Raw genomic sequence first — 25,000 nt, forward strand, 5'->3', positions numbered from 1 at the left:
CCAACCAACCCACCTCATTGCAGAGAGTGGAGTCTCTGTGTCTGAGGACGTGGCTCTCTATACTGCTTCCTGAAGACAGATTAGCAAAGATGGCCGAATGCATCTCTTTCTCTCTCTGCTTGACGATCACCTCGCAGGCCTTCCACTCCTTCATCACCTGCTGGTACCGTGCACCGATCCTCTCATCCATCTACAGACCAACACGGTATGACAAGATGTTTATTATAAATATATTTATGACATTTGGAAACTGAGAGGGGGTTACAGTAAAGTGGGAAGACAGGAAGGAAGAAGTTGAAACAACTATTGAACCCTGTCTCTGGTGGGGTACATGTGGCCAGATCTTAAAACACAGAGACAGAGAGACATACGTATTGTTAGCTACCTGGCTCATGTCCTTCTTGCCCATGCCAAACTTGTAGTGACCCAGCAGGAAGGGCCAGACTTCCTTCCTGATGTCATGCTGTACACCTCCGTAATACACCAGCCACAACAACTCCAACTCCTTATAGTTCTAGAGAAAGAGAGACAATTAATTTTATTTTACCTTTATTTAACCAGATAGGCTAGTTGAGAACAAGTTCTCATTTACAACTGTGACCTGGCCAAGATAAAGCAAAGCAGTTCGACACAATACAACAACACAGAGTTACACATGGAGTAAAACAAACATACAGTCAATAATAAAGTAGAAAAATAAGTCTATATACAATGTGAGCAAATGAGGTGAGATAAGGGAGGTAAAGGCCATGGTGGCGTAGTAAATACAATATAGCAAGTAAAAAACTAGAATGGTAGATTTGCAGTGGAAGAATGTGCAAAGTGGAAATAAAAATAATGGGGAGCAAAATAAATAAATAAATACAGTAGGGGAAGAGGTAGTTGTTTGGGCTAAATTATAGATGGGCTATGTACAGGTGCAGTAATTTGTGAGCTGCTCTGACAACTGAACTCTATCAGAGAAGTAGTTGGTGAACCAGGCGAGGCAATTACTTGAGAAACCAAGGCTATCGAGTCTGCCGATGAGGATGTGGTGGTTGACAGAGTCGAAAGCCTTTGCCAGGTCAATGAATACGGCTGCACAGTAATGTTTCTTATCGGTGGCGGTTAAGATATCGTTTAGGACCTTGAGCGTGGCTGAGGTGCACCCATGACCAGCTCGGAAACCAGATTGCATAGAGGAGAAGGTGCGGTGGGATTTGAAATGGTCGGTAATCTGTTTGTTGACTTGGCTTTTGAAGACTTTAGAAAGGCAGGGTAGGATGGATATAGGTCTGTAGCAGTTTGGGTCTAGAGTGTCCCCCCTTTTGAAGAGGGGGATGACCGCAGCTGCTTTCCAATCTTTGGGACTCTCAGACGACACGAAAGAGGTTGAACAGGCTAGTAATAGGGGTTGCAACAATTTTTGGCAGATAATTTTAGAAAGAGAGGGTCCAGATTGTCTAGCCCGGCTGATTTGTAGGGGTCCAGATTTTGCAGCTCTTTCAGAACATCAGCTGACTGGATTTGGGAGAAGGAGAAATGGGGAAGGCTTGGGTGAGTTGCTGTGGGGGGTGCAGTGCTGTTGACCGGGGTAGGGGTAGCCAGGTGGAAAGCATGGCCAGCCGTAGAAAAATGCTTATTGAAATTTACAATTATAGTGGATTTATCGGTGGTGACAGAGTTTCCTATCCTCAGTGCAGTGGGCAGCTGGGAGGAGGTGTTCTTATTCTCCATGGACTTTACAGTGTCCCAGAACTTTTTTGAGTTTGTGTTGCAGGAAGCAAATTTCCGCTTGAAAAAGCTAGGCTTGGCTTTTCTAACTGCCTGTGTATAATGGTTTCTAACTTCCCTGAAAAGTTGCATATCACCGGGGCTGTTCGATGCTAATGAACGCCATAGGATGTTTTTGTGCTAGTTAAGGGCAGTCAGGTCTGGAGAGAATCAAGAGCTATATTTGTTCCTGGTTCAAAATTTCTTGAATGGGGCATGTTTATTTAAGATGGTTAGGAAGGCATTTAAAACAAAATAACCAGGCATCTTCTACTGACGGGATGAGGTCAATATCCATCCAGGATACCCGGGCCAGGTCAATTAGAAAGAGCTGCTTGCTGAAGTGTTTCAGGGAGAGTTTGACAGTGATGAGTGGAGGTAGTTTGACCGCTGACCCATTACGGATGGGTCAGCGAGGCAATGATCACTGAGATCTTGGTTGAAAACAGCAGAGGTGTATTTAGAGGGCAAGTTGGTCAGGATGATATCTATGAGGGTGCCCGTGTTAAAGGCTTTGGGGTGGTACCTGGTAGGTTCATTGATAATTTGTGTGAGATTGAGGGCATCAAGCTTAGATTGTAGGATGGCTGGGGTGTTAAGGATGTTCCAGTTTAGGTCACTTAGCAGCACGAGCTCTGAAGATAGATGGGGGGCAATCAGTTCACATATGGTGTCCAGAGCACAGCTGGGGACAGAGGGTGGTCTATAGCAGGTGGCAACAGTGAGAGACGTTTTTAGAGAGGTGGAAGTTCAAATTGTTTGGGTACAGACCTGGATAGTAGGACAGAACTCTGCAGGCTATCTCTGCAGTAGATGGCAACCCCGCCCCCATTTGGCCGTTCTATCTTGTCTGAAAATGTTATAGTTAGGGATGGAGATTTCATAGTTTTTGGTGGTCTTCCTAAGCCAGGATTCAGACTCGGCTAGAACATCCGGGTTGGCAGAGTGTGCTAAAGCAGTGAATAAAACAAACTTAGGGAGGAGGCTTCTAATTTTAACATGCATGAAACCAAGGTTATTATGGTTACAGAAGTCATCAAAAGAGAGCGCCTGGGGGATAGGAGTGGAGCTAGGAACTGCAGGGCCTGGATTCACATCTACATCACCAGAGGAACAGAGGAGGAGTGGGATAAGGGTACGGCTAAAAGCTATGAGACAGAACAGTAGAGAGAGAGACCAAGACAATGATTCAGATCAGTAAAGCTGGCATGAACAGCTCAAATAAGCAAAGAGAAACGACAGTCCATCATTAATTTAAGACAAGGTCAGTCAATCCGGAAAATTTCAATAACTTTTAAAGTTTCCTCAAGCGCAGTTGCAAACACCATCAAGCGCTATGGTGAAACTGGCTCTCAAATTCATTAGAGTTAACTGCACCTCCGATTGCAGCCCAAATAAAAGCTTCACAGAGATTAAATAACAGACACATCTCAACATCAACTGTTCAGAGGAGACTGCGTGAATCATGCCTTCAATGGTTGAATTGCAGCAAAGAAATCACTACTAAAGGACGCCAATAAGAAGAAGAGACTAGCTTGGGCCAAGAAACACGAGCAATGGACATTAGACTGGTGGAAATCTGTCCTTTGGTCTGATGAGTCCAAATTTGAGATTTTTGATTCCAACCGCCGTGTCTTTGTGAGACACAGTGTGGGTGAACGGATGATCTCCGAATGTGTGGTTTCCACCGTGAAGCATGGAGGAGGTGTGAGGGTGCTTTGCTGGTGACACTGTCAGTGATTTATTTAGAATTCAAGGCACACTTAACCAGCATGGCTACCACAGTATTCTGCAGCGATACGCCATCCCATCTGGTTTACGTTTAGTGGGACTATCATTTGTTTTTCAACAGGACAATAACAAGGCTAATCTAAAAACAAGGCTCCCTAAATTGTACCAGCATATCGATTGCGCAACCCGGGTTGGCAAAACCCTGGATCATTGTTATTCTAACTTCCGTGACGCATATAAAGCCCTCCCCCGCCCCCCTTCCGGAAAAGCTGACCACGACTCCATTTTGTTGCTCAAAGCCTATAGACAGAAACTAAAACAGGAAGCACCCGTGCTCAGGTCTGTTCAACGCTGGTCCGACCTATAGAATTCCACGCTTCAAGATTGCTTCGATCACGTGGACTGGGATATGTTCCACATAGCGGCGAACAACAACATTGATGAATATGCTTCGGTGAGCGAGTTTATTAGCAAGTGCATCGGTGATGTTGTACCCACAGCGTCTATTAAAACATTCCCCAACCAGAAACCGTGGATTGATGGCAGCATTCGCGCAAAACTGAAAGCGCGAACCACTGCTTTTCAGACACGAGAGGTATGTGGCAGGGTCTACAGTCAATCACGGACTACAAAAGAAAAACCAGCCCCGTCGCGGACCATGATGTCTCGCTCCCAGACAGACTAAACAACTTCTTTGCTCGCTTTGAGGACAATACAGTGGCACTGATACGGCCCGCTACCAAAACCTGCGGGCTCTCCTTCACTGCAGCCAACGTGAGTAAAACATTTAAACGTGTTAACCCTCGCAAGGCTGCAGGCCCAGACGGCATCCCCAGCCGCGTCCTCAGAGCATGCGCAGACCAGCTGGCTGGTGTGTTTACGGACATATTCAATCAATCCTTATCCCAGTCTGCTGTTCCCACATGCTTCAAGAGGGCCAACATTGTTTCTGTGCCCACGAAAGCTAAGGTAACTGAGCTAAATGACTACCGCCTCGTAGCACTCACTTCTGTCATCATGAAGTGCTTTGAGAGACTAGTCAAGGACCATATCACCTCCACCCTAGACCCACTCCAATTCGCATACCGCCCCAACATACCAGCATACCGCCCCGATCCACAGATGACGTAATCTCAATCGCACTCCACACTGCCCTTTCTCACCTGGACAAAAGGAACACCTATGTGAGAATGCGGTTCCTTGACTACAGCTCAGAGTTAAACACCATAGTGCCCACAAAGCTCATCACTAAGCTAAGGACTCTGGGACTAAACACCTCCCTCTGCAACTGGATCCTGGATATCTCTCACAGCTACCCCCAAACCTCTCCTGTCTCTCATAACTTCCCCCAACCCTCTCGTGTCTCTCATAGCTACCCCCAACCTCATGTCTTTCTCGTATCTCTCACAGCTACCCCCAACCCCCTCCGACCTCTCATAGCTACTACCCCACCCCTCTCATGTCTCTCATAGCTACCCCCAACCCTCTCGTGTCTCTCATAGCTACTACCCCCAACCCTCTCGTGTCTCTCATAGCTACTACCCCCAACCCTCTCCTGTCTCTCATAGCTACCCCCAAACCTCTCGTGTCTCTCATAGCTACCCCCAACCCCTCTCCTGTCTCTCATAGCTACCCCCAACCCTCTCCTGTCTCTCATAGCTACCCCCAACCCTCTCCTGTCTCTCATAGCTACCCCCAACCCTCTCCTGTCTCTCATAGCTACCCCCAACTCTCTCATATCTCTCATACCTACCTCCAACCTTCTCGTGTCTCTCATAGCTACCCCCAACCCTCTTGAATGTGATTACTGAGCATAGAGTGATGTTTATGTTGACCCCTTTTAGAGGACAAGCTGCAACATTACACCAGCCACCCACCCAGCCAGCCAGTCAGCCACGCAGCCATCCACCCACCCAGCCATCCACCCACCCAGCCATCCACATAGCCAGCCAGCCAGCTACACAGCCATCCACGCAGCCAGTCAGTCAGCCATCCACCCAGCCATCCACCCAGCCAGTCAGCCAGCCATCCACCCAGCCAGTCAGCCAGCTACACAGCCATCCACATAGCCAGCCACCTAGCCGTCCACGCAGCCAGTCAGTCAGCCAGCCACCCAGCCATCCACCCAGCCACATTGCTAGCCACCCAGCCGTCCATTTAGCCGCCCACCCACCCAGCCAGCCACTAACCCACCTTGCAGTCTTTCTGGTACTTTCTCCACACGTCTCTGCTCAGTCCCCCCGATGCCTCGCAAGGTTTGTCAGGAAGGACAATGTTGTGGCTGACCAGTGCCGACAAGTGGGTACGGACCGTGGACAGATGTCGACAGTAGGCCAGCCCTGGGGGAGGAAGGGAAGGAGGGAGAGAGGGGAGGAGGGAGAGAGGGGAGGAGGGAGAGAGGGGAGGAGGGAGGAGGGAGAGAGGGGAGGAGGGAGCGGGGGAGGAAGGTGGAGGGAGAGAGGGGAGGAGGGAGAGAGCGGGGTAGGGAGGGAGGGAGGGAGGGAGCGGGAGCGGGGCGGAGGGAGCGGGGGGAAAGAGGGAACGGGGTAGAGGGGGAGGGAGGGAGCGGGGTAGGGAGGAAGGGAGGGAGCGGGAGCGGGGCGGAGGGAGCGGGGGGAAAGAGGGAGCGGGGTAGGGGGGGAGGGAGGGAGCGGGGTAGGGAGGAAGGGAGGGAGCGGGGTGGGGTAGGGAGGGAGGGAGGGAGCGGGGGAGGGAGGGAGGGAGGGAGGGAGCGGGAGCGGGGCGGAGGGAGCGGGGGGAAAGAGGGAGCGGGGTGGGGGGGAGGGAGGGAGCGGGGTAGGGGGGGAGGGAGGGAGCGGGGTAGGGAGGGAGGGAGGGAGCGGGGTAGGTAGGGAGGGAGGGAGCGGGGTAGGGAGGGAGCAGGGGAGGGAGGGAGGGAGCGGGGTAGGGAGGGAGGGAGCGGGGTAGGGAGGGAGGGAGCGGGGTAGGGAGGGAGGGAGGGAGCGGGGTAGGGAGGGAGGGAGGGAGCGTTGTAGGGAGGGAGGGACCGGGGTAGGGAGGGAGGGAGGGAGCGGGGTAGGGAGGGAGCGGGGGAGGGAGGGAGGGAGCGGGGTAGGGAGGGAGGGACCGGGGTAGGGAGGGAGGGAGGGAGGGAGCGGGGTAGGGAGGGAGGGAGGGAGGGAGCGGGGTAGAGAGGGAGGGAGCGGGGTAGGGAGGGAGCGGGGGAGGGAGGGAGCGGGGTAGGGAGGGAGCGGGGTAGGGAGGGAGGGAGCGGGGTAGGGAGGGAGCGGGGGAGGGAGGGAGGGAGCGGGGTAGGGAGGGAGCGGGGTAGGGAGGGAGGGAGCGGGGTAGGGAGGGAGGGAGTGGGGTAGGGAGGTAGGGAGCGGGGTAGGGAGGGAGGGAGCGGGGTAGGGAGGGAGGGAGCGGGGGAGGGAGGGAGGGAGCGGGGTAGGGAGGGAGCGGGGTAGGGAGGGAGGGAGGGAGGGAGCGGGGGAGGGAGGGAGGGGGGAGGGAGGGAGGGAGGGAGGGAGGGAGGGAGGGAGGGAGCGGGGTAGGGAGGTAGGGAGGGAGCGGGGGAGGGAGGGAGGGAGCGGGGTAGGGAGGGAGGGAGGGAGCGGGGTAGGGAGGGAGGGAGGGACCGGGGTAGGGAGGGAGGGAGCGGGGTAGGGAGGGAGGGAGACAGGAAGGAAGGAGTGGAGAGAAAGAAAGACAAAAGAAGACAGGAGATCTCTCCCTTTCTGACTAAACAGGGAACTGAGAAACAAACTACTTTGAGAAAAAGAACACAGACAGACTTACATCCGTAGAATGCCCTGGACAAGATCTGCCTTTTCATATTCTTGCACAGCATCTTCAGAGGGATACTGGAAACAGGAAACACACGCACAACGGTGAGATGATGATAGCATGAGTTCAGGTTATCAAATAATGATGTGATGAATCAGGACTCTGTGTGAGTAACGGACTCTGTGTGAGTAACGGACTCTGTGTGAGTAACGGACTCTGTATGTGTGCATGCATGTATGTGTGAATTCGTTAGTTGTGTGAGTCCATGTTCTTGTGTGTGTGTGTGTCCATGTGTGTGTGAGTGTGAGTGTGTGTCCATGTGTGTGTGAGTGTGTGTCCATGTGTGAGTGTGTGTGTGTGTGTGTGTGTATTCTCACCGGTCATGGATGCAGGTGCAGCCTGCAGGGTTTTCCAAGGAGACATTACTGCCCCCTGTGGAGCAACACAGACATGACGACATGTCTGCTGCCTGATGCCATGACGACGGGCTGCCTCCCGTATAGGCTCCCTGGATGTCCATCATCTCCCCATGGTCTGGAGGGGGAGAGAGAATAGGGAGAGGGGGAGATGGGGGGGGGGGGGAGAGAGCGAGAGAGAGGGTGAGATGGGGGGGGGGGGAGAGAGAGAGAGGGTGAGATGGGGGGGGAGAGAGGGAGATGGGGGGGGGGAGAGAGAGAGAGAGGGAGATGGGGGGGGGGGGAGAGAGAGAGAGATGGGGGGGAGAGAGAGAGAGAGAGAGAGAGAGAGAATAGGGAGAGGGGAGATGGGGGGGAGAGAGAGAGAGAATAGGGAGAGGGGAGATGGATGGAGAATGGAGAATGGAGAGAGGGAGAGGGGAGATGGGGGAGAGAGAGAGAGAGGGAGGATGGAGAATGGAGAGAGAGGGGAGATGGGGGGAAATAGGGAGAGAGAGAGGGAGGATGGAGAGAGAGGGAGAGGGGAGATGGAGAGAGAGGGAGAATGAAGAGAGGGAGAGAGAGATGGAGATGGGAGATGGAGAGAGATGGAGAATGAAGAGAGGGGAGATGGAGAGAGATGGAGAATGAAGAGAGAGGGAGAGGGGAGATGGAGAGAGGGAGGATGGAGAGAGGGAGGATGGAGAGAGGGAGAGGGGAGGATGGAGAGAGAGGATGGAGAGAGGGAGAATGAAGAGAGAGGGAGAGGGAGGATGGAGAGAGGGAGGGTGGAGAGAGGGGGAGAGAGAGAGGGAGGGGGGAGAGGGGAGATGGGGGGGGAAATAGGGAGAGAGAGAGGGAGGATGGAGAGTGATGGAGAGAGAGGGAGAGGGGAGATGGAGAGAGAGGGAGAATGAAGAGAGAGGGAGAGAGAGAGAGATGGGAGATGGAGAGAGATGGGAGATGGAGAGAGATGGAGAGAGGGAGGATGGAGAGAGGGAGGATGGAGAGAGAGGGAGAGGGGAGAATGGAGAGAGAGAGGATGGAGAGAGGGAGAATGGAGAGGGAGAGGGAGGATGGAGAGAGGGAGGATGGAGAGAGGGAGGATGGAGAGAGGGAGGATGGAGAGAGGGAGGATGGAGAGAGGGGGAGAGGGGAGAATGGAGAGAGAAGGAGAATAGAGAGAGAGAGAGAGAGAGATGGATGGACAGAGAAGGGAGAGAGTAACGATGGAGAGAGAGAGAAATGGGAAGTACAACAGCGAGAAAGGAGATCAAACAATAAGTAGGGACAGAAAAGATTAAAGGTGCTCTGAGACACTAAACTAATCTAGCTAACATCCCTTGGCTACAATGGCATTATCTGTTACTGTACATGACATCAATTCATTAAGGTAGAGAGAGATTTCTCTCTTTATCGATTTCAGATTCATGTGTTTAAAAAAAGAAATTGCTTTTTTCAAATATTGTATTTGTCATTTTGCTCAAATACAGTTGAAGTCGGAAGTTTACAGTTTTCACTTAGGTTGGAGTCATTAAAACTCGTTTTTCAACCACTCCTCAAATTGGTTGTTAACAAACTATAGTTTTGTCAAGTCGGTTAGGACATCTACTTTGTGCACGACACAAGTCATTGTTCCAACAATTGTTTACAGACAGATTATTTCACTTATAATTCACTGTGTCACAATTCCAGTGGGTCAGAAGTTTACATACACTAAGTTGACTGTGCCTTTAAACAGCTTGGAAAATTCCAGAAAATGATGTCATGGCTTTAGAAGCTTCTGATAGGCTAATTGACATTATTTGAGTCAATTGGAGGTGTACCTGTGGATGTATTTCAAGGTCTACATTCAAACTCAGTGCCTCTTTGCCTGACATCACGGAAAAATCAAAAGAAATCAGCCAAAATCTCAGAAAAAAAATTGTAGACCTCCACAAGTCTCGTTCATCCTTGGGAGCAATTTCCAAACGCCTGAAGGTACCACGTTCATCTGTACAAACAATAGTACACAAGTATAAACACCATGGGACCACGCAACCGTCATACCGCTCAGGAAGAAGACGCGTTCTGTCTTCTAGAGATGAACGTACTTTGGTGAGAAAAGTGAAAATCAATCCCAGAACAACAGCAAAGGACCTTGTGAAGATGCTGGAGGAGACAGGTACAAAAGTATCTATATCCACAGTAATACGAGTCCTATATCAACATAACCTGAAAGGCCGCTCAGCAAGGAAGGAGCCACTGCTCCAAAACCGCCATAAAAATCGTACATTCTGGAGAAATGTTCTCTGGTCTGATGAAACAAAAATAGAACTGTTTGGCCATAATGACCATTGTTATGTTTGGAGGATAAAGGGGGAGGCTTGCAAGCCGAAGAACACCATCCCAACCATGAAGCACGAGGGTGGCAGCATCATGTTGTGGGGGTGCTTTGCTGAAGGAGGGACTGGTGCACTTCACAAAATAGATGGCATCATGAGGCAGGAAAATTATGTGGACATATTGAAGCAACATCTCAAGACATCAGTTAAAGCTTGGTCGCAAATGGGTCTTCCAAATGGACAATGACCCCAAGCATACTTCCAAAGTTGTGGCAAAATGGCTTAAGGACAACAAAGTCAAGGTATTGGAGTGGCCATCACAAAGCCCTGACCTCAATCCTATAGAACATTTGTGGGCAGAACTGAAAAAGCATGTGTGAGCAAGGAGGCCTACAAACCTGACTCAGTTACACCAGCTCTGTCAGGAGGAACGGGCCAAAATACACCCAACTTATTGTGGGAAGCTTGTGGAAGGCTACCCAAAACGTTTGACCCAAGTTAAACAATTTAAAGGCAATGCTACCAAATACTAATTGAGTGTATGTACACTTCTGACCCAGTGGGAATGTGATGAAAGAAATAAAAGTTGAAATAAATCATTCTCTACTATTATTCTGACATTTCACATTCTTAAAATAAAGTGGTGACCCTAACTGACCTAAAACAGGGAATTTTTACTAAGATTAAATGTCAGGAATTGTGAAAAACTGAGTTTAAATGTAGTTGGCTAAGGTGTATGTAAACTTCCGACTTCCACTGTAGATGAGGTATACATTTATGTATGTGATTGTCCGTAAGTGAGTCAGACAGGCATCATAAAACACATATTATACTGAGAATAAACAAAAACATGGAAATGAATAGGAAGCGAGAGTTTTGGAAACCAACGGAAGGAAGCGAGCAGACAGAGCAGAGCATGCTGGGGCAGAGAGAAGACAACATGGAGAACAGACCAGCTCCACAAGAGCCAAAAAAACATTAGGAGAGGAGAGAAGACCAAGAGGAGAGGAGAGCGGGAGAGGAGAAGACCAGGAGGAGACGAGAGCGGGAGTGGAGAAGACCAAGAGGAGAGGAGGCCAGGAGGAGAGGAGAAGGACCAGGAGGAGAGGAGAGGGGGAGTGGAGAAGACCAAGAGGAGAGGAGGCCAGGAGGAGAGGAGAAGGACCAGGAGGAGAGGAGAGCGGGAGAGGAGAAGGCCAGGAGGAGAGCATGAGAGGAGAAGGCCAGGAGGAGAGGAGAGTGGGAGAGGAGAAGGACCAGGAGGAGAGGAGAGCGGGAGAGGAGAAGGCCAGGAGGAGAGCGTGAGAGGAGAAGGCCAGGAGGAGAGGAGAGTGGGAGAGGAGAAGGACCAGGAGGAGAGGAGAGTGTGAGAGGAGGCCAGGAGGAGAGGAGAGCGGGAGAGGAGAAGGCCAGGAGGAGATGCGAGTGTGAGAGGAGAAGGCCAGGAGGAGAGCGTGAGAGGAGAAGGCCAGGAGGAGAGCGTGAGAGGAGAAGGCCAGGAGGAGAGGAGAGTGGGAGAGGAGAAGGACCAGGAGGAGAGGAGAGGAGAAGGACCAGGAGGAGAGGAGAGTGGGAGAGGAGAAGGACCAGGAGGAGAGAGACAGGGCAGGAGGAGAGAAGGACCAGGAGGAGAGGAGAAGGCCAGGAGGAGAGGAGAGGGCCAGGAGGAGAGGAGAGGGCCAGGAGGAGAGGAGAGGGCCAGGAGGAGAGGAGAGGGCCAGGAGGAGAGAAGGACAGGAGGAGAGGAGAGGGACAGGAGGAGAAGGCCAGGAGGAGAGGAGAGGAGAAGGACCAGGAGGAGAGGAGAGTGGGAGAGGAGAAGGACCAGGAGGAGAGAGACAGGGCAGGAGGAGAGAAGGACCAGGAGGAGAGGAGAAGGCCAGGAGGAGAGGAGAGGGCTAGGAGGAGAGGAGAGGGCCAGGAGGAGAGAAGGACAGGAGGAGAGGAGAGGGACAGGAGGAGAAGGCCAGGAGGAGAGGAGAGGAGAAGGACCAGGAGGAGAGAGACAGGGCAGCGGGGATCTCAGGCCATGCAGGAAGCATAAAGCCAGAACATAACAACAGAAAAGCTCCTCTAAAACTAAAAGGATGAGGGTAAACCAAAAGTATAAAGAATCAGAAAAATGTAAACATTAAAGAAATGCTCTTCACCTTAATTCTTCAGGATGGAGCTGATGATCTGTTATAAATATGAGTAGCTGCTCTTTGACTGTTCAGCAGAAAAACCATGAAATTAAAATGATAAAACATAACATGCTGCCTGGACAGGAGACCTCGCATTCACACTCCCGAGAAAAGGTATTTTTTTGGGGGCCAAATTGAATTCAGTTCAACAGGTTCAACAGGAAGTGACTTTAGGGTTTTTGGTAATGCAAGCCCTTGACATAACGATACTGTGACAGGGTAGGAACCAAAGTGTAACAGGGTAGGAAACCAAATTGTAACAGGGTAGGAAACCAACGTATAACAGGGTAGGAACCAACGTGGAACAGGGTAGGAACCAACGTGTAACAGGGTAGGAACCAACGTGGAACAGGGTAGGAACCAACGTGTGACAGGGTAGGAACCAACGTGGAACAGGGTAGGAACCAAAGTGTAACAGGGTAGGAACCAACGTGGAACAGGGTAGGAACCAACGTGGAACAGGGTAGGAACCAACGTGGGACAGGGTAGGAACCAAAGTGGAACAGGGTAGGAACCAACGTGGAACAGGGTAGGAACCAACGTGGAACAGGGTAGGAACCAACGTGGAACAGGGTAGGAACCAACGTGGAACAGGGTAGGAACCAACGTGGAACAGGGTAGGAACCAATGTGGAACAGGGTAGGAACCAAAGTGTAACAGGGTAGGAACCAAAGTTTGACAGGGTAGGAACCAAAGTGTGACAGGGTAGGAACCAAAGTGTAACAGGGTAGGAACCAAAGTGTGACAGGGTAGGAACCAAAGTGTAACAGGGTAGGAACCAAAGTGTGACAGGGTAGGAACCAACATGTAACAGGGTAGGAACCAACGTGTAACAGGGTAGGAACCAACGTGGAACAGGGTAGGAACCAAAGTGTGACAGGGTAGGAACCAACATGTAACAGGGTAGGAACCAACGTGTGACAGGGTAGGAACCAACGTGGAACAGGGTAGGACGCAAAGTTTGACAGGGTAGGAACCAAAGTGTAACAGGGTAGGAACCAAAGTGTAACAGGGTAGGAACCAATGTGGAACAGGGTAGGAACCAAAGTGTGACAGGGTAGGAACCAAAGTGTAACAGGGTAGGAGCCAAAGTGTAACAGGGTAGGAACCAACGTGGAACAGGGTAGGAACCAACGTGGAACAGGGTAGGAACCAAAGTGTGACAGGGTAGGAACCAAAGTGTGACAGGGTAGGAACCAAAGTTTTGTCGATGTCTCTACTACTGCGGAACCCCACAGGACCTAGCCGTCACAATGGAAGGGACGAGGGCACGACCTGGGTTAGTGAAGAATTACAGTGAACAGCATCGCAGAAAAAACGACTGCACTAACAGAGGAAGAGGACAGAACTAAATCAGAGCAAAGAAAGAAAGAAAGAAAGAAAGAAATGATATATATACACATTTTTTTAACACATTCTATTAAAACAAAATGAAACTGGTTGCTACATATCTCACATGCAAATTCGTCAGGCATGCTGCAGTGAACATAAATGAAGACAACGGAGCCAGAACAAAAACTAGACAGCAAAGAGAAGGGTATAGTGAAGGGTATAGTGAAGGGTATAGTGAAGGGTATAGTGAAGGGTATAGTGAAGGGTATAGTGAAGGGTATAGTGAAGGGTATAGTGAAGGGTATAGTGAAGGGTATAGTGAAGGGTATAGTGAAGGGTATAGTGAAGGGTATAGTGAACCAAACCAAAAGTGCAAAAAGAAAAACAGAGTCAATTATCAAAGCATTTATTTGTGTCCCAGAACCCAACAGTGCTGAGAGGAGAGGACCATCATACTGGGACTAACATGGTACTGCCCCACTGAGAGGAGAGGATCATCATACTGGGACCAACATGGTACTGCCCCACTGAGAGGAGAGGACCATCATACTGGGACCAACATGGTACTGCCCCACTGAGAGGAGAGGACCATCATACTGGGACCAACATGGTACTGCCCCACTGAGAGGAGAGGACCATCATACTGGGACCAACATGGTACTGCCCCACTGAGAGGAGAGGACCATCATACTGGGACCAACATGGTACTGCCCCACTGAGAGGAGAGGACCATCATACTGGGACCGACATGGTACTGCCCCACTGAGAGGAGAGGACCATCATACTGGGACCGACATGGTACTGCCCCACTGAGAGGAGAGGACAATCATACTGGGACCAACATGGTACTGCCCCACTGAGAGGAGAGGACCATCATACTGGGACCAACATGGTACTGCCCCACTGAGAGGAGAGGACCATAATACTGGGACCAACATGGTACTGCCCCACTGAGAGGAGAGGACCATCATACTGGGACCAACATGGTACTGCCCCACTGAGAGGAGAGGACCATCATACTGGGACCAACATGGTACTGCCCCACTGAGAGGAGAGGACCATCATACTGGGACCAACATGGTACTGCCCCACTGAGAGGAGAGGACCATCATACTGGGACCGACATGGTACTGCCCCACTGAGAGGAGAGGACCATCATACTGGGACCGACATGGTACTGCTACACTGAGAGGAGAGGACCATAATACTGGGACTAACATGGTACTGCCCCACTGAGAGGAGAGGACCATAATACTGGGACTAACATGGTACTACCCCACTGAGAGGAGAGGACCATCATACTGCGACCAACATGGTACTGCCCCAATGAGGGGAGAGGACCATCATACTGGGACCAACATGGTACTGCCCCACTGAGAGGACCATCATACTGGGACCAACATGGTACTGCCCCACTGAGAGGACCATCATACTGGGACTAACATGGTACTGCCCCACTGAGAGGACCATCAGAACTGGGACTAACATGGTACTGCCTCACTGAGAGGAGAGGACCATCAGAACTGGGACCAACATGGTACTGCCCCACTGAGAGGAGAGGGCCATCATACTGGGACCAACATGGTACTGCCCCACTGAGAGGAGAGGACCATCATACTGGGACCAACATGGCACTGCCCCACTGAGAGGAGAGGACCATCATACTGGGACCGACATGGTACTGCTACACTGAGAGGAGAGGACCATCATACTGGGACCAACATGGTACTGCCCCACTGAGAGGAGAGGACCATCAGAACTGGGACCAACATGGTACTGCCCCACTGAGAGGAGAGGACCATCAGAACTGGGACCAACATGGTACTGCCCCACTGAGAGGAGAGGACCATCAGAACTGGGACCAACATGGTACTGCCCCACTGAGAGGACCATCAGAACTGGGACTAACATGGTACTGCCCCACTGAGAGGAGAGGACCATAATACTGGGACCAACATGGTACTGCCCCACTGAGAGGAGAGGACCATAATACTGGGACCAACATGGTACTGCCCCACTGAGAGGAGAGGGCCATCAGAACTGGGACCAACATGGTACTGCCCCACTGAGAGGAGAGGACCATCATACTGGGACTAACATGGTACTGCCCCACTGAGAGGAGAGGACCATCAGAACTGGGACCAACATGGTACTGCCCCATTGAGAGGAGAGGAGAGGACCATCATACTGGGACCAACATGGTACTGCCCCACTGAGAGGAGAGGACCATCAGAACTGGGACTAACATGGTACTGCCCCACTGAGAGGACCATCAGAACTGGGACCAACATGGTACTGCCCCACTGAGAGGAGAGGACCATCAGAACTGGGACCAACATGGTACTACCCCACTGAGAGGAGAGGACCATCAGAACTGGGACCAACATGGTACTGCCCCACTGAGAGGAGAGGACCATCAGAACTGGGACCAACATGGTACTACCCCACTGAGAGGAGAGGACCATCAGAACTGGGACTAGAGTACCATTTTTTTTTTTGATTACTGTCCTAACAACAACAACAACAAAATACTTAAAGGCATAATTCTGTCCTTGAAACTTTACATTGAAATAGTGTAGAATTCCATTCATTACTATGGAGGACTGTTTCCTACTGGGGAGTATCAAAATGGCCGATCGGTGGCTTCAAAACCTCTCAATGGCCAATACACCACATTCTGCAATCTAGGGTTTATATTCGGAAAGTTTTCAGATCCTTTGACTTTTTCCACATTTAGTCACATATCAGCCTTATTCTAAAATGTATTAAATTGATGAGGGGGGAAAAACAATCGTCACAGAGAACCCTATAATGACAAAATAAAAACTGTTTTTTAGAAAATGTTGCTAATTTACTACAAATAAAAAACTGAAATATGACATTTACATAAGTATTCAAACCCTTTACTCAGTACTTTGTTGAAGCACCTTTGGCAGCGATTACAGCCTTGAGTCTTCCTGGGGTATGACGCTACAAGCTTGGCACGCCTGTATTTGGGGAGTTTCTCCCATTATTCTCTGCAGATCCTCTCAAGCTCTGTCAGGTTGGATGGGGAGTGTTGCTGCACAGCTATTTTTCAGGTCTCTCCAGAGATGTTCAATCGGGTTCAAGTCTGGGCTCTGGCTTGGCCACTCAAGGACATTCAGAGACTTGTCCCGAAGCCACTCTGGCGTTGTCTTGGCTGTGTGCTTAGGGTGGTTGCCCTGTTGGAAGGTGAACCTTCGCCCCAGTCAGGTCCTGAGCGCTCTGCAGCAGGTTTTCATCAAGGATCTCCCTGTACTTTGCTCCGTTCATCTTCCCTTGATCCTGACTAGTCTCCCAGTCCCTGCCACTGAAAAACATCCCCACAGCATGATGCTGCCACCACCATGCTTCACCGTAGGGATGGTGCCAGGTTTCCTCCAGATGTGACGCTCGGCATTCAGGCCAAAGAATTCAATCTTGTTTTCATCAGACCAGAGAATCTTGTTTCTCATGGTCTGAGTCCTTTAGGTGCCTTATGGCAAACTTCAAGCAGGCTGTCATGTGCCTTTAACTGAGGAGTGGCTTCCGTCTGGCCACTCTACCATAAAGGCGTGATTTTTGGAGTGCTGTAGATATGGTTGTCCTTCTGGAAGGTTCGCCCATCTCCACAGAGGAACTCTAGAACTCTGTCAGAGTGACCATCGGAGTCTTGGTCACCTCAGTGATCAAGGCCCTTCTCCCCCGATTTCCCAGGCAGCCAGCTCTAGGAAGAGTCTTGGTGGTTCCAAACTTCTTCCATTTAAGAATGTTGGAGGCCACTGTGTTCCTGGGGACCTTCAATGCTGAAGAAATGTTTTGGTACCCTTCCCCAGATCTGTACCTCAACACAATCCTGTCTCGGAGCTCTACGGACTATTCCTTCCACCTCACGGCTTGGTTTTTGCTCTGACATGCACTGTCAACTGTGGGACCTTATATAGACAGGTGTGTGCCTTTCCAAATCATGTCCAAATCCATGTAATTTACCACAGGTGAACTCCAATCAAGTTGTAGAAACATCTCAAGGATGATCATTGGAAACAGGATGCACCTGAACTCAATTATGAGTCTCATAGAAAAGGGTCAGAATATCTTTCTGTTTAAACAGTTTAATACATTTGCAAAAATGTCAAAAAAAAAACCTGTTTTTGCTTTGTCATTTTTGGGGGTATTGTGTGTAGACTGCTGACATCCATTTTAGATTAAGACTGTAACGTAACAACATGTGCAAAAAGTCTGAATACTTTCCGAATGCACTGTCCAGTAGTACATCGATGCGTAGAGCCTTTTACCCTGGCAATTTAATGAATGGTTCTGTCTCTATGGTATGATCTACAGAAGTACAAGCAGTCCGCTGATTCAAGGTTCCTACAGGGGAATGTTGACGCCAATGCTGAATGAAGGGTGCTTCAGGTAACTAGGCTACGGTATGAATCACTTACATCGGATTGGCTTCATGTTCGTCTCCCCCTCCTCCCATTTCTGTCCTTCCTCTCTCTCTCTCCCTCTCTTTTCCTCTCCTTCTCTCCCCCCCCCCCCCTCCCCCCGGTCTCTAGTTTTGTCATTTTGTATTAAAGAGAGAGCGTATACTCCACAGCCATCCTCTCTCCCCTCTCTAACTCTCCCAAGCAGCCAACCATACACGCTCTAACCTACCCTGCACGGTTGGATAAGGCCATGGGGACAAAGAGACACACAGAGGTTTAGATGGGAGGGATGGACCAGGAGGTGAATTGTGGGTAGTGAAGTTTGTAAGGGGGTGGGGGTGGGGTGTCAGATGATAGATAAAAACCTTTCATGACATTAGGATCTGTGAGGTTCCGCCAACAGATCATTGAGATCATAGCCTGGAGTCTATCCTCTTCCTCTTCATCATCATCCAGCGAGGGAGCACGGCTGCCCGTGGTGTGGTGGTAGTTTATGGTCACTGCTATATAACCAGGTAATAATACACACAGATCACACAGTTAAATATATTACACAGCGCCATCTACAGGCCTGGTGGTGTGGTGGTAGTTTATGGTCACTGCTTACAGTCTCTACAGCTTACAGTCTCTATAGCTTACAGTCTCTATATCTTACAGCCTCTACAGTTTACAGCCTCTACAGTTTACAGTCTCTACAGTTTACAGCCTCTACAGTTTACAGTCTTTACAGTTTACAGCCTCTACAGTTTACAGTCGCTACAGTTTACAGTCTCTACAGTTTACAGTCTCTACAGCTTACAGTCTCTATAGCTTACAGTCTCTATATCTTACAGCCTCTACAGTTTACAGCCTCTACAGTTTACAGTCTCTACAGTTTACAGTCTCTACAGCTTACAGTCTCTACAGCTTAAAGTCTCTATAGCTTACAGCCTCTACAGTTTACAGCCTCTACAGTTTACAGCCTCTACAGTTTACAGTCTCTACAGCTTACAGTCTCTACAGCTTACAGTCTCTACAGTTTACAGTCTCTACAGTTTACAGTCTCTACAGTGTGTGTGTGTGTGTGTGTGTGTGTGTGTGTGTGTGTGTGTGTGTGTGTGTGTGTGTGTGTGTGTGTGTGTGTGTGTGTGTGTGTGTGTATTGGAAGGAGGGGGTAACTCACTGGAGTCGTGGTGGTGTCCAGGATAGACGATACGGAACACATAGTCAGCTGCAGTCTGCTCCTCTCCCTCCTGATCTACCAGCCTGACTGTGCTGGTCCTCTTCCTTACCTTAGGAAACACCTTACCCTAGAATATACACACACACACACACACACACACACACACACACACACACACACACACACACACATACATACATACATACATACATACATACATACACACATACATACACACATACATACATACACACATACACACATACACACATACATACATACATACATACATACACATTATACACTGTCGCAGGAGTCGGCAACAATTTATAGTTTATGTATACTAGATCACTGTATTTATGGTTTTGCTGTGTGACTCAGTTGGTAGAGCATGGTGCTTGTAATGCCGGGGTAGTGGGTTCGATTCCCAGGACCACCCGTACGTAAAACATATACTGCATGGCTGTAAGTCGCTTTGGACAAGTGTCTGCGAAATGACACATATTATATATATTATAATTACAGTGCCTTGCGAAAGTATTCGGCCCCCTTGAACTTTGCGACCTTTTGCCACATTTCAGGCTTCAAACATAAAGATATAAAACTGTATTTTTTTGTGAAGAATCAACAACAAGTGGGACACAATCATGAAGTGGAACGACATTTATTGGATATTTCAAACTTTTTTAACAAATCAAAAACTTAAAAATTGGGCGTATATATATACTATATATGATATATATAGCACAGCCAGAGCCCTGCAAAATGACCTCCAGCAGGCCACAAATGTGCATGTGTCTGCTCAAACGGTCAGAAACAGACTCCATGAGGGTGGTATGAGGGCCCGACGTCCACAGGTAGGGGTTGTGCTTACAGCCCAACACCGTGCAAGACATTTGGCATTTGCCAGAGAACACCAAGATTGGCAAATTCGCCACTGGCGCCCTGTGCTCTTCACAGATGAAAGCAGGTTCACACTGAGCACATGTGACAGACGTGACAGAGTCTGGAGACACCGTGGGGAACGTTCTGCTGCCTGCAACATCCTCCAGCATGACCAGTTTGGCGGTGGGTCAGTCATGGTGTAGGGTGGCATTTCTTTGGGGGGCCGCACAGCCCTCCATGTGCTTGCCAGAGGTAGCCTGTCTGCCATTAGGTACCGAGACTAGATCCTCAGACCCCTTGTGAGACCATATGCTGGTGCGGTTGGCCCTGGGTTCCTCCTAATGCAAGACAATGCTAGACCTCATGTGGCTGGAGTGTGTCAGCAGTTCCTGCAAGAGGAAGGCATTGATGCTATGGACTGGCCCGCCCGTTCCCCAGACCTGAATCCAATTGAGCACATCTGGGACATCATGTCTCGCTCCATCCACCAACGCCACGTTGCACCACAGACTGTCCAGTAGTTGGCAGATGCTTTAGTCCAGGTCTGGGAGGAGATCCCTCAGGAGACCATCCGCCACCTCATCAGGAGCATGCGCAGGCGTTGTAGGGAGGTCATACAGGCACGTGGAGGCCACACACACTACTGAGCCTCATTTTGACTTGTTTTAAGGACATTACATCAAAGTTGGATCAGCCTGTAGTGGGGTTTTCCACTTTAATTTTGAGTGTGACTCAAAATCCAGACCTCCATGGGTTGATAAATTTGATTTCCATTGATAATTTTTGTGTGATTTTGTTGTCAGCACATTCAACTATGTAAAGAAAAAAGTATTTAATAAGAATATTTCATTCATTCAGATCTAGGATGTGTTATTTTAGTGTTCCCTTTATTTTTTTGAGCATTATATTATAATTATTATATTATATATTATATTATAATTATTATTATATATATATTATATTCTAACTACTATATTATATTATAATTATAGTTATTATATTATATTATTTATATTATATATATTATCATTTTTATTATATTATATATATTATACTATAATTATTAAATTATATATATTTTAATTATTATAGTCGTAGGTGTAGGCTGTCTTACTATCCAGGTCTGTGCCCAAACAATTCGAGCTTCTACTTTTAAAAATCCACCTTTCCAGAAACAAGTTTCTCACCATTGCCGCTGTTATAGACCACCCTCTGCCCCCAGCTGTGCCCTGGACACAATATGTGAACTGATTGCCCCCCATATATCTTCAGAGTTCGTAATGTTAGGCGAGCTAAACTGGGACATTCTTAACACCCCAGCCATCCTACAATCTAAGATAGATGCCCTCAATCTCACACAAATCATCTTAGGAACCTACCAGGTACAACCCTAAATCCGTAACCATGGGCACCCTCATAGATATCATCCTGACCAACCTACCCTCTAAATACACCTCTGCTGTCTTCAACCAGGATCTCAGCAATCACTGCCTCATTGCCTGCGTGCGTAATGGGTCCGTGGTCAAACAACCACCCCTCATCACTGTCAAACGCTCCCTAAAACACTTCTGCGAGCAGGCCTTTCTAATCGACCTGGCCCGGGTATCCTGGAAGGATATTGACCTCCTCCCGTCAGTAGAGAATGCCTAGTTATTATGTAAAAGTGATTTCCTCTCCATCTTAAATAAGCCCCATTAAGCAAATGTAGAACTAAGAACAGATATAGCCCTTGGTTCACCCCAGACTTGACTGCCCTTGACCAGCACAAAAACATCCTGTGGCGTTCTGCATTAGCATCGAATAGCCCCCATGATATGCAACTTCTCAGGGAAGTCAGGAACCAATATACTCAGTCACTTAGGAAAGCTAAGGCTAGCTTTTTCAAACAGAAATTTGCTTCCTGTAGCACTTATTCTCCATGGACTTTAGTGTCTACATTTTTGGGGAATAAGATAACCTCCTCCCAGCTGCACTGAGGATATGAAACATTGATAAATCTACAATAATCGATCATTTCAATAAGCCATTTTTTACGGCTGGCCACCTGGCTACGCCTACCCGGCCAACATCTCAGTTAGGAAAATTTCAATAAGCATTTTTCTACGGCTGGCTTTCCACCTGCCAATCCCTACCCCAGTCAACAGCCCTGCACCCCCTGCAGAAACCCCCCCCCCCCCCCCCCCCCCCCCACTTCTCCTTCACCCAAATCCAGACAGCTGAAATCTGGATCCCTACAAATCAGCTGGGCTAGACAATCTGGATCCTCTCTTCCTAAAATTACCCGTTGAAATTGTTCCCTGTTCAACCTCTCTTTCGTATTGTTTGAGATCCCCAAAGATTGGAAAGCTGCCGCGGTGATCCCCCTCTTCAAAGGGGGAGACACTCTAGACCCAAACTGTTACAGACCTATATCCATCCTACCCTGCCTATCTAAAGTCTTCGAAAGCCAAGTTAATAAACAGATCACCGACCATTTCGAATCCCACCGTACCTTCTCCGCTATGCAATCTGGTTTACGAGCTGGTCATGGGTGCACCTCAGCCACGCTCAAGGTCCTAAACGATATCATAACCGCCATCGATAATAGACAGTACTGTGCAGCCGTATTCCTTGACATGGCCAAGGCTTTCGACTGTCAATCACCACATTCTTATCAACAGACTCAACAGCCTTGGTTTCTTTAATGACTGCCTCGCCTGGTTCACTAACTACTTCTCAGATAGAGTTCAGTGGGTCAAATCAGAGGGCCTGTTGTCCGAACCTCTGGCAATCTCTATGGGGGTGCCACAGGGTTCAATTCTCGGGCCGACTCTCTTCTCTGTATATATGAAGGATGTCGCTCTTGCTGCTGGTGATTTTCTTATCCACCTCTACACAGACGACACCATTCTGTATACATCTGGCCCTTCTTTGGACACTGTGCTAACAAACCTCCAAACGAGCTTCAACCCCATACAACTCTCCTTCCGTGGCCTCCAACTGCTTTTAAATTCTAGTAAAACTAAATGCATGCTCTTCAACAGATTGCTGCCTGCACCCTCCCGCCCGACTAGCATCACTACTCTGGACGGTTCTGACTTAGAAAATGTGGACAACTACAAATACTTAGGTGTCTGGTTAGACTGTAAACTCTCCTTCCAGACTCACATTAAGCATCTCCAATCCAAAATTAAATCTAGAATTGGCTTCCTATTCCGCAACAAAAGCCTCCTTCACTCATGCTGCCAAGCATACCCTCGTAAAACTGACTATCCTTCCGATCCTCGACTTTGGCGATGTCATTTACAAAATAGCCCCCAACACTTTACTCAGCAAACTGGATGTAGTCTATCACAGTGCAATCCGTATTGTCACCAAAGCTCCATATACCACCCACCACTGCGACCTGTATGCTCTCGTTGGCTGGCCCTCACTACATATCCGTCGCCAAACCCACTGGCTCCAGGTCATCTACAAGTCTTTGCTAGGTAAAGTCCCGCCTTATCGCAGCTCGCTGGTCACCATAGCATCACCCACCCATGGCACGCGCTCCAGCAGGTATATCTCACTGGTCATCCCCAAAGCCAACACTTCCTTTGGTCGCCTTTCCTTCTAATCTTTCCTTCTAGTCTGCTGCCAATGACTGGAACGAATTGCAAAAATCACTGAAGCTGGAGTCTTATATCTCCCTCTAACTTTAAGCATCAGATGTCAGAGCAGCTAACTGCTTGACTGTCACATCTGTAAATAACACACCCAACTACCTCATCCCCATGTTATTACTTACCCTCTTGCTCTTTTGCACCCCAGTATTTCTACTTGCACATCATCATCTGCACATCTATTACTCCAGTGTTAATGCTACATTGTAATTATTTCAACTCAATGGCCTATTTATTGCCTTACCTCCCTACTCGTCTACATTTGCACACACTGTACATAGATTTTTCTATTGTGTTATTGACTGTACGTTTGTTTATGTGTAACTCTGTGTTTTTTGTCACACTGCTTTGCTTTATCTTGGCCAGGTCGCAGTTGTAAATGAGAACTTGTTCTCAACTGGCCTACCTGGTTAAATAAAGGTGTTCTGAACTGGCCTACCTGGTTAAATAAAGGAGAAATAAAAAATAAATAATGGTCATCCCTTTACCTTTCTGTGACCAGAGTGGTGTTAAATCTGTTCTGGAGTCAGGTCTTAGTAACACGCACTTACTACTTAACTGACGTCTCTCTTTATATAGTATTGTACTACATCTGTCTGAGGCCAGTTTTTAATAGCAATCACCTCTATAGTATTATATCTGTTCTGAGACCAGGTCTTACCTTGCCTCTCTTGCTCCAGAGTGGTGGCTCTATAGTATCAGATCTGTTCTGAGACCAGGTCTTACCTTGCCTCTCTGGCTCCAGAGTGGTGGCTCTATAGTATCAGATCTGTTCTGAGACCAGGTCTTACCTTGCCTCTCTGGCTCCAGAGTGGAGGCTCCAGATGACCGCGGGGCAGCAGGCCCGTCTCCAGGCAGGACAGGAAGGCCAGGAGGTGGCCGCCGGGGGGGAAGTGGAGTGGGGGGTGCTGGATACCATCCTGACTAACCAGAACCAAAGTCCCACCACAGTCCGCTGCGTGTGTGTGTGTGTGGGGGGGGGGGGGGGAATAATATTAATAATTTGAGAGGAGCAGTATAAAGGGAGTCACTAAGGTAAATGAGGAAACTTGAGCAGCTATATCCTCCATCCTCCTGCCCTCCGCCCGTCTGCCCTCCCCCCTTCTGCCCTCCGCCCGTCTGCCCTCCACCCTTCTGCCCTCCGCCCTCCACCCTTCTGCCCTCCGCCCGTCTGCCCTCCCACCCGTCTGCCCTCCGCCCCTCCCGCCCTTCTGTCCTGCTGCCCTCCCGCCGTTCTGCCCTCCGCCCTTCTGCCCTCCCGCCCTTCTGCCCTCCGCCCTTCTGTCCTTCCGCCCTTCTGTCCTTCCGCCCTTCTGTCCTCTGCCCTTCTGCCCTCCCGCCCTTCTGTCCTCTGCCCTCCGCCCTATTCCCTATGGGCCCTGGTCAAATAGCACCCTATTCCCTATGGGCCCTGGTCA

The 25,000-nt window shown here is 49.3% G+C and overlaps 1 protein-coding gene across 1 annotated transcript in view; it reads right to left on the minus strand.

Moving 5' to 3' along the window:
• Window positions 1-25,000, minus strand: part of LOC139383137 (small G protein signaling modulator 2-like) — a 121,267-nt gene that overhangs the window by 14,011 nt on the left and 82,256 nt on the right. The window contains exons 10-17 of the mRNA XM_071127492.1: window positions 24,374-24,537; window positions 19,057-19,183; window positions 18,260-18,397; window positions 7,608-7,764; window positions 7,243-7,307; window positions 5,677-5,822; window positions 386-514; window positions 14-190 (exon numbers count right to left, since the gene is read on the minus strand). Coding sequence (XP_070983593.1) covers window positions 14-190; window positions 386-514; window positions 5,677-5,822; window positions 7,243-7,307; window positions 7,608-7,764; window positions 18,260-18,397; window positions 19,057-19,183; window positions 24,374-24,537 — 1,103 coding nt within the window. The remainder of the gene's footprint in view (window positions 1-13; window positions 191-385; window positions 515-5,676; window positions 5,823-7,242; window positions 7,308-7,607; window positions 7,765-18,259; window positions 18,398-19,056; window positions 19,184-24,373; window positions 24,538-25,000) is intronic.

This window comes from Oncorhynchus clarkii, chromosome 24 (genome assembly GCF_045791955.1).
Source record: "Oncorhynchus clarkii lewisi isolate Uvic-CL-2024 chromosome 24, UVic_Ocla_1.0, whole genome shotgun sequence".
NCBI classification, from domain to species: Eukaryota; Metazoa; Chordata; class Actinopteri; order Salmoniformes; family Salmonidae; genus Oncorhynchus; species Oncorhynchus clarkii.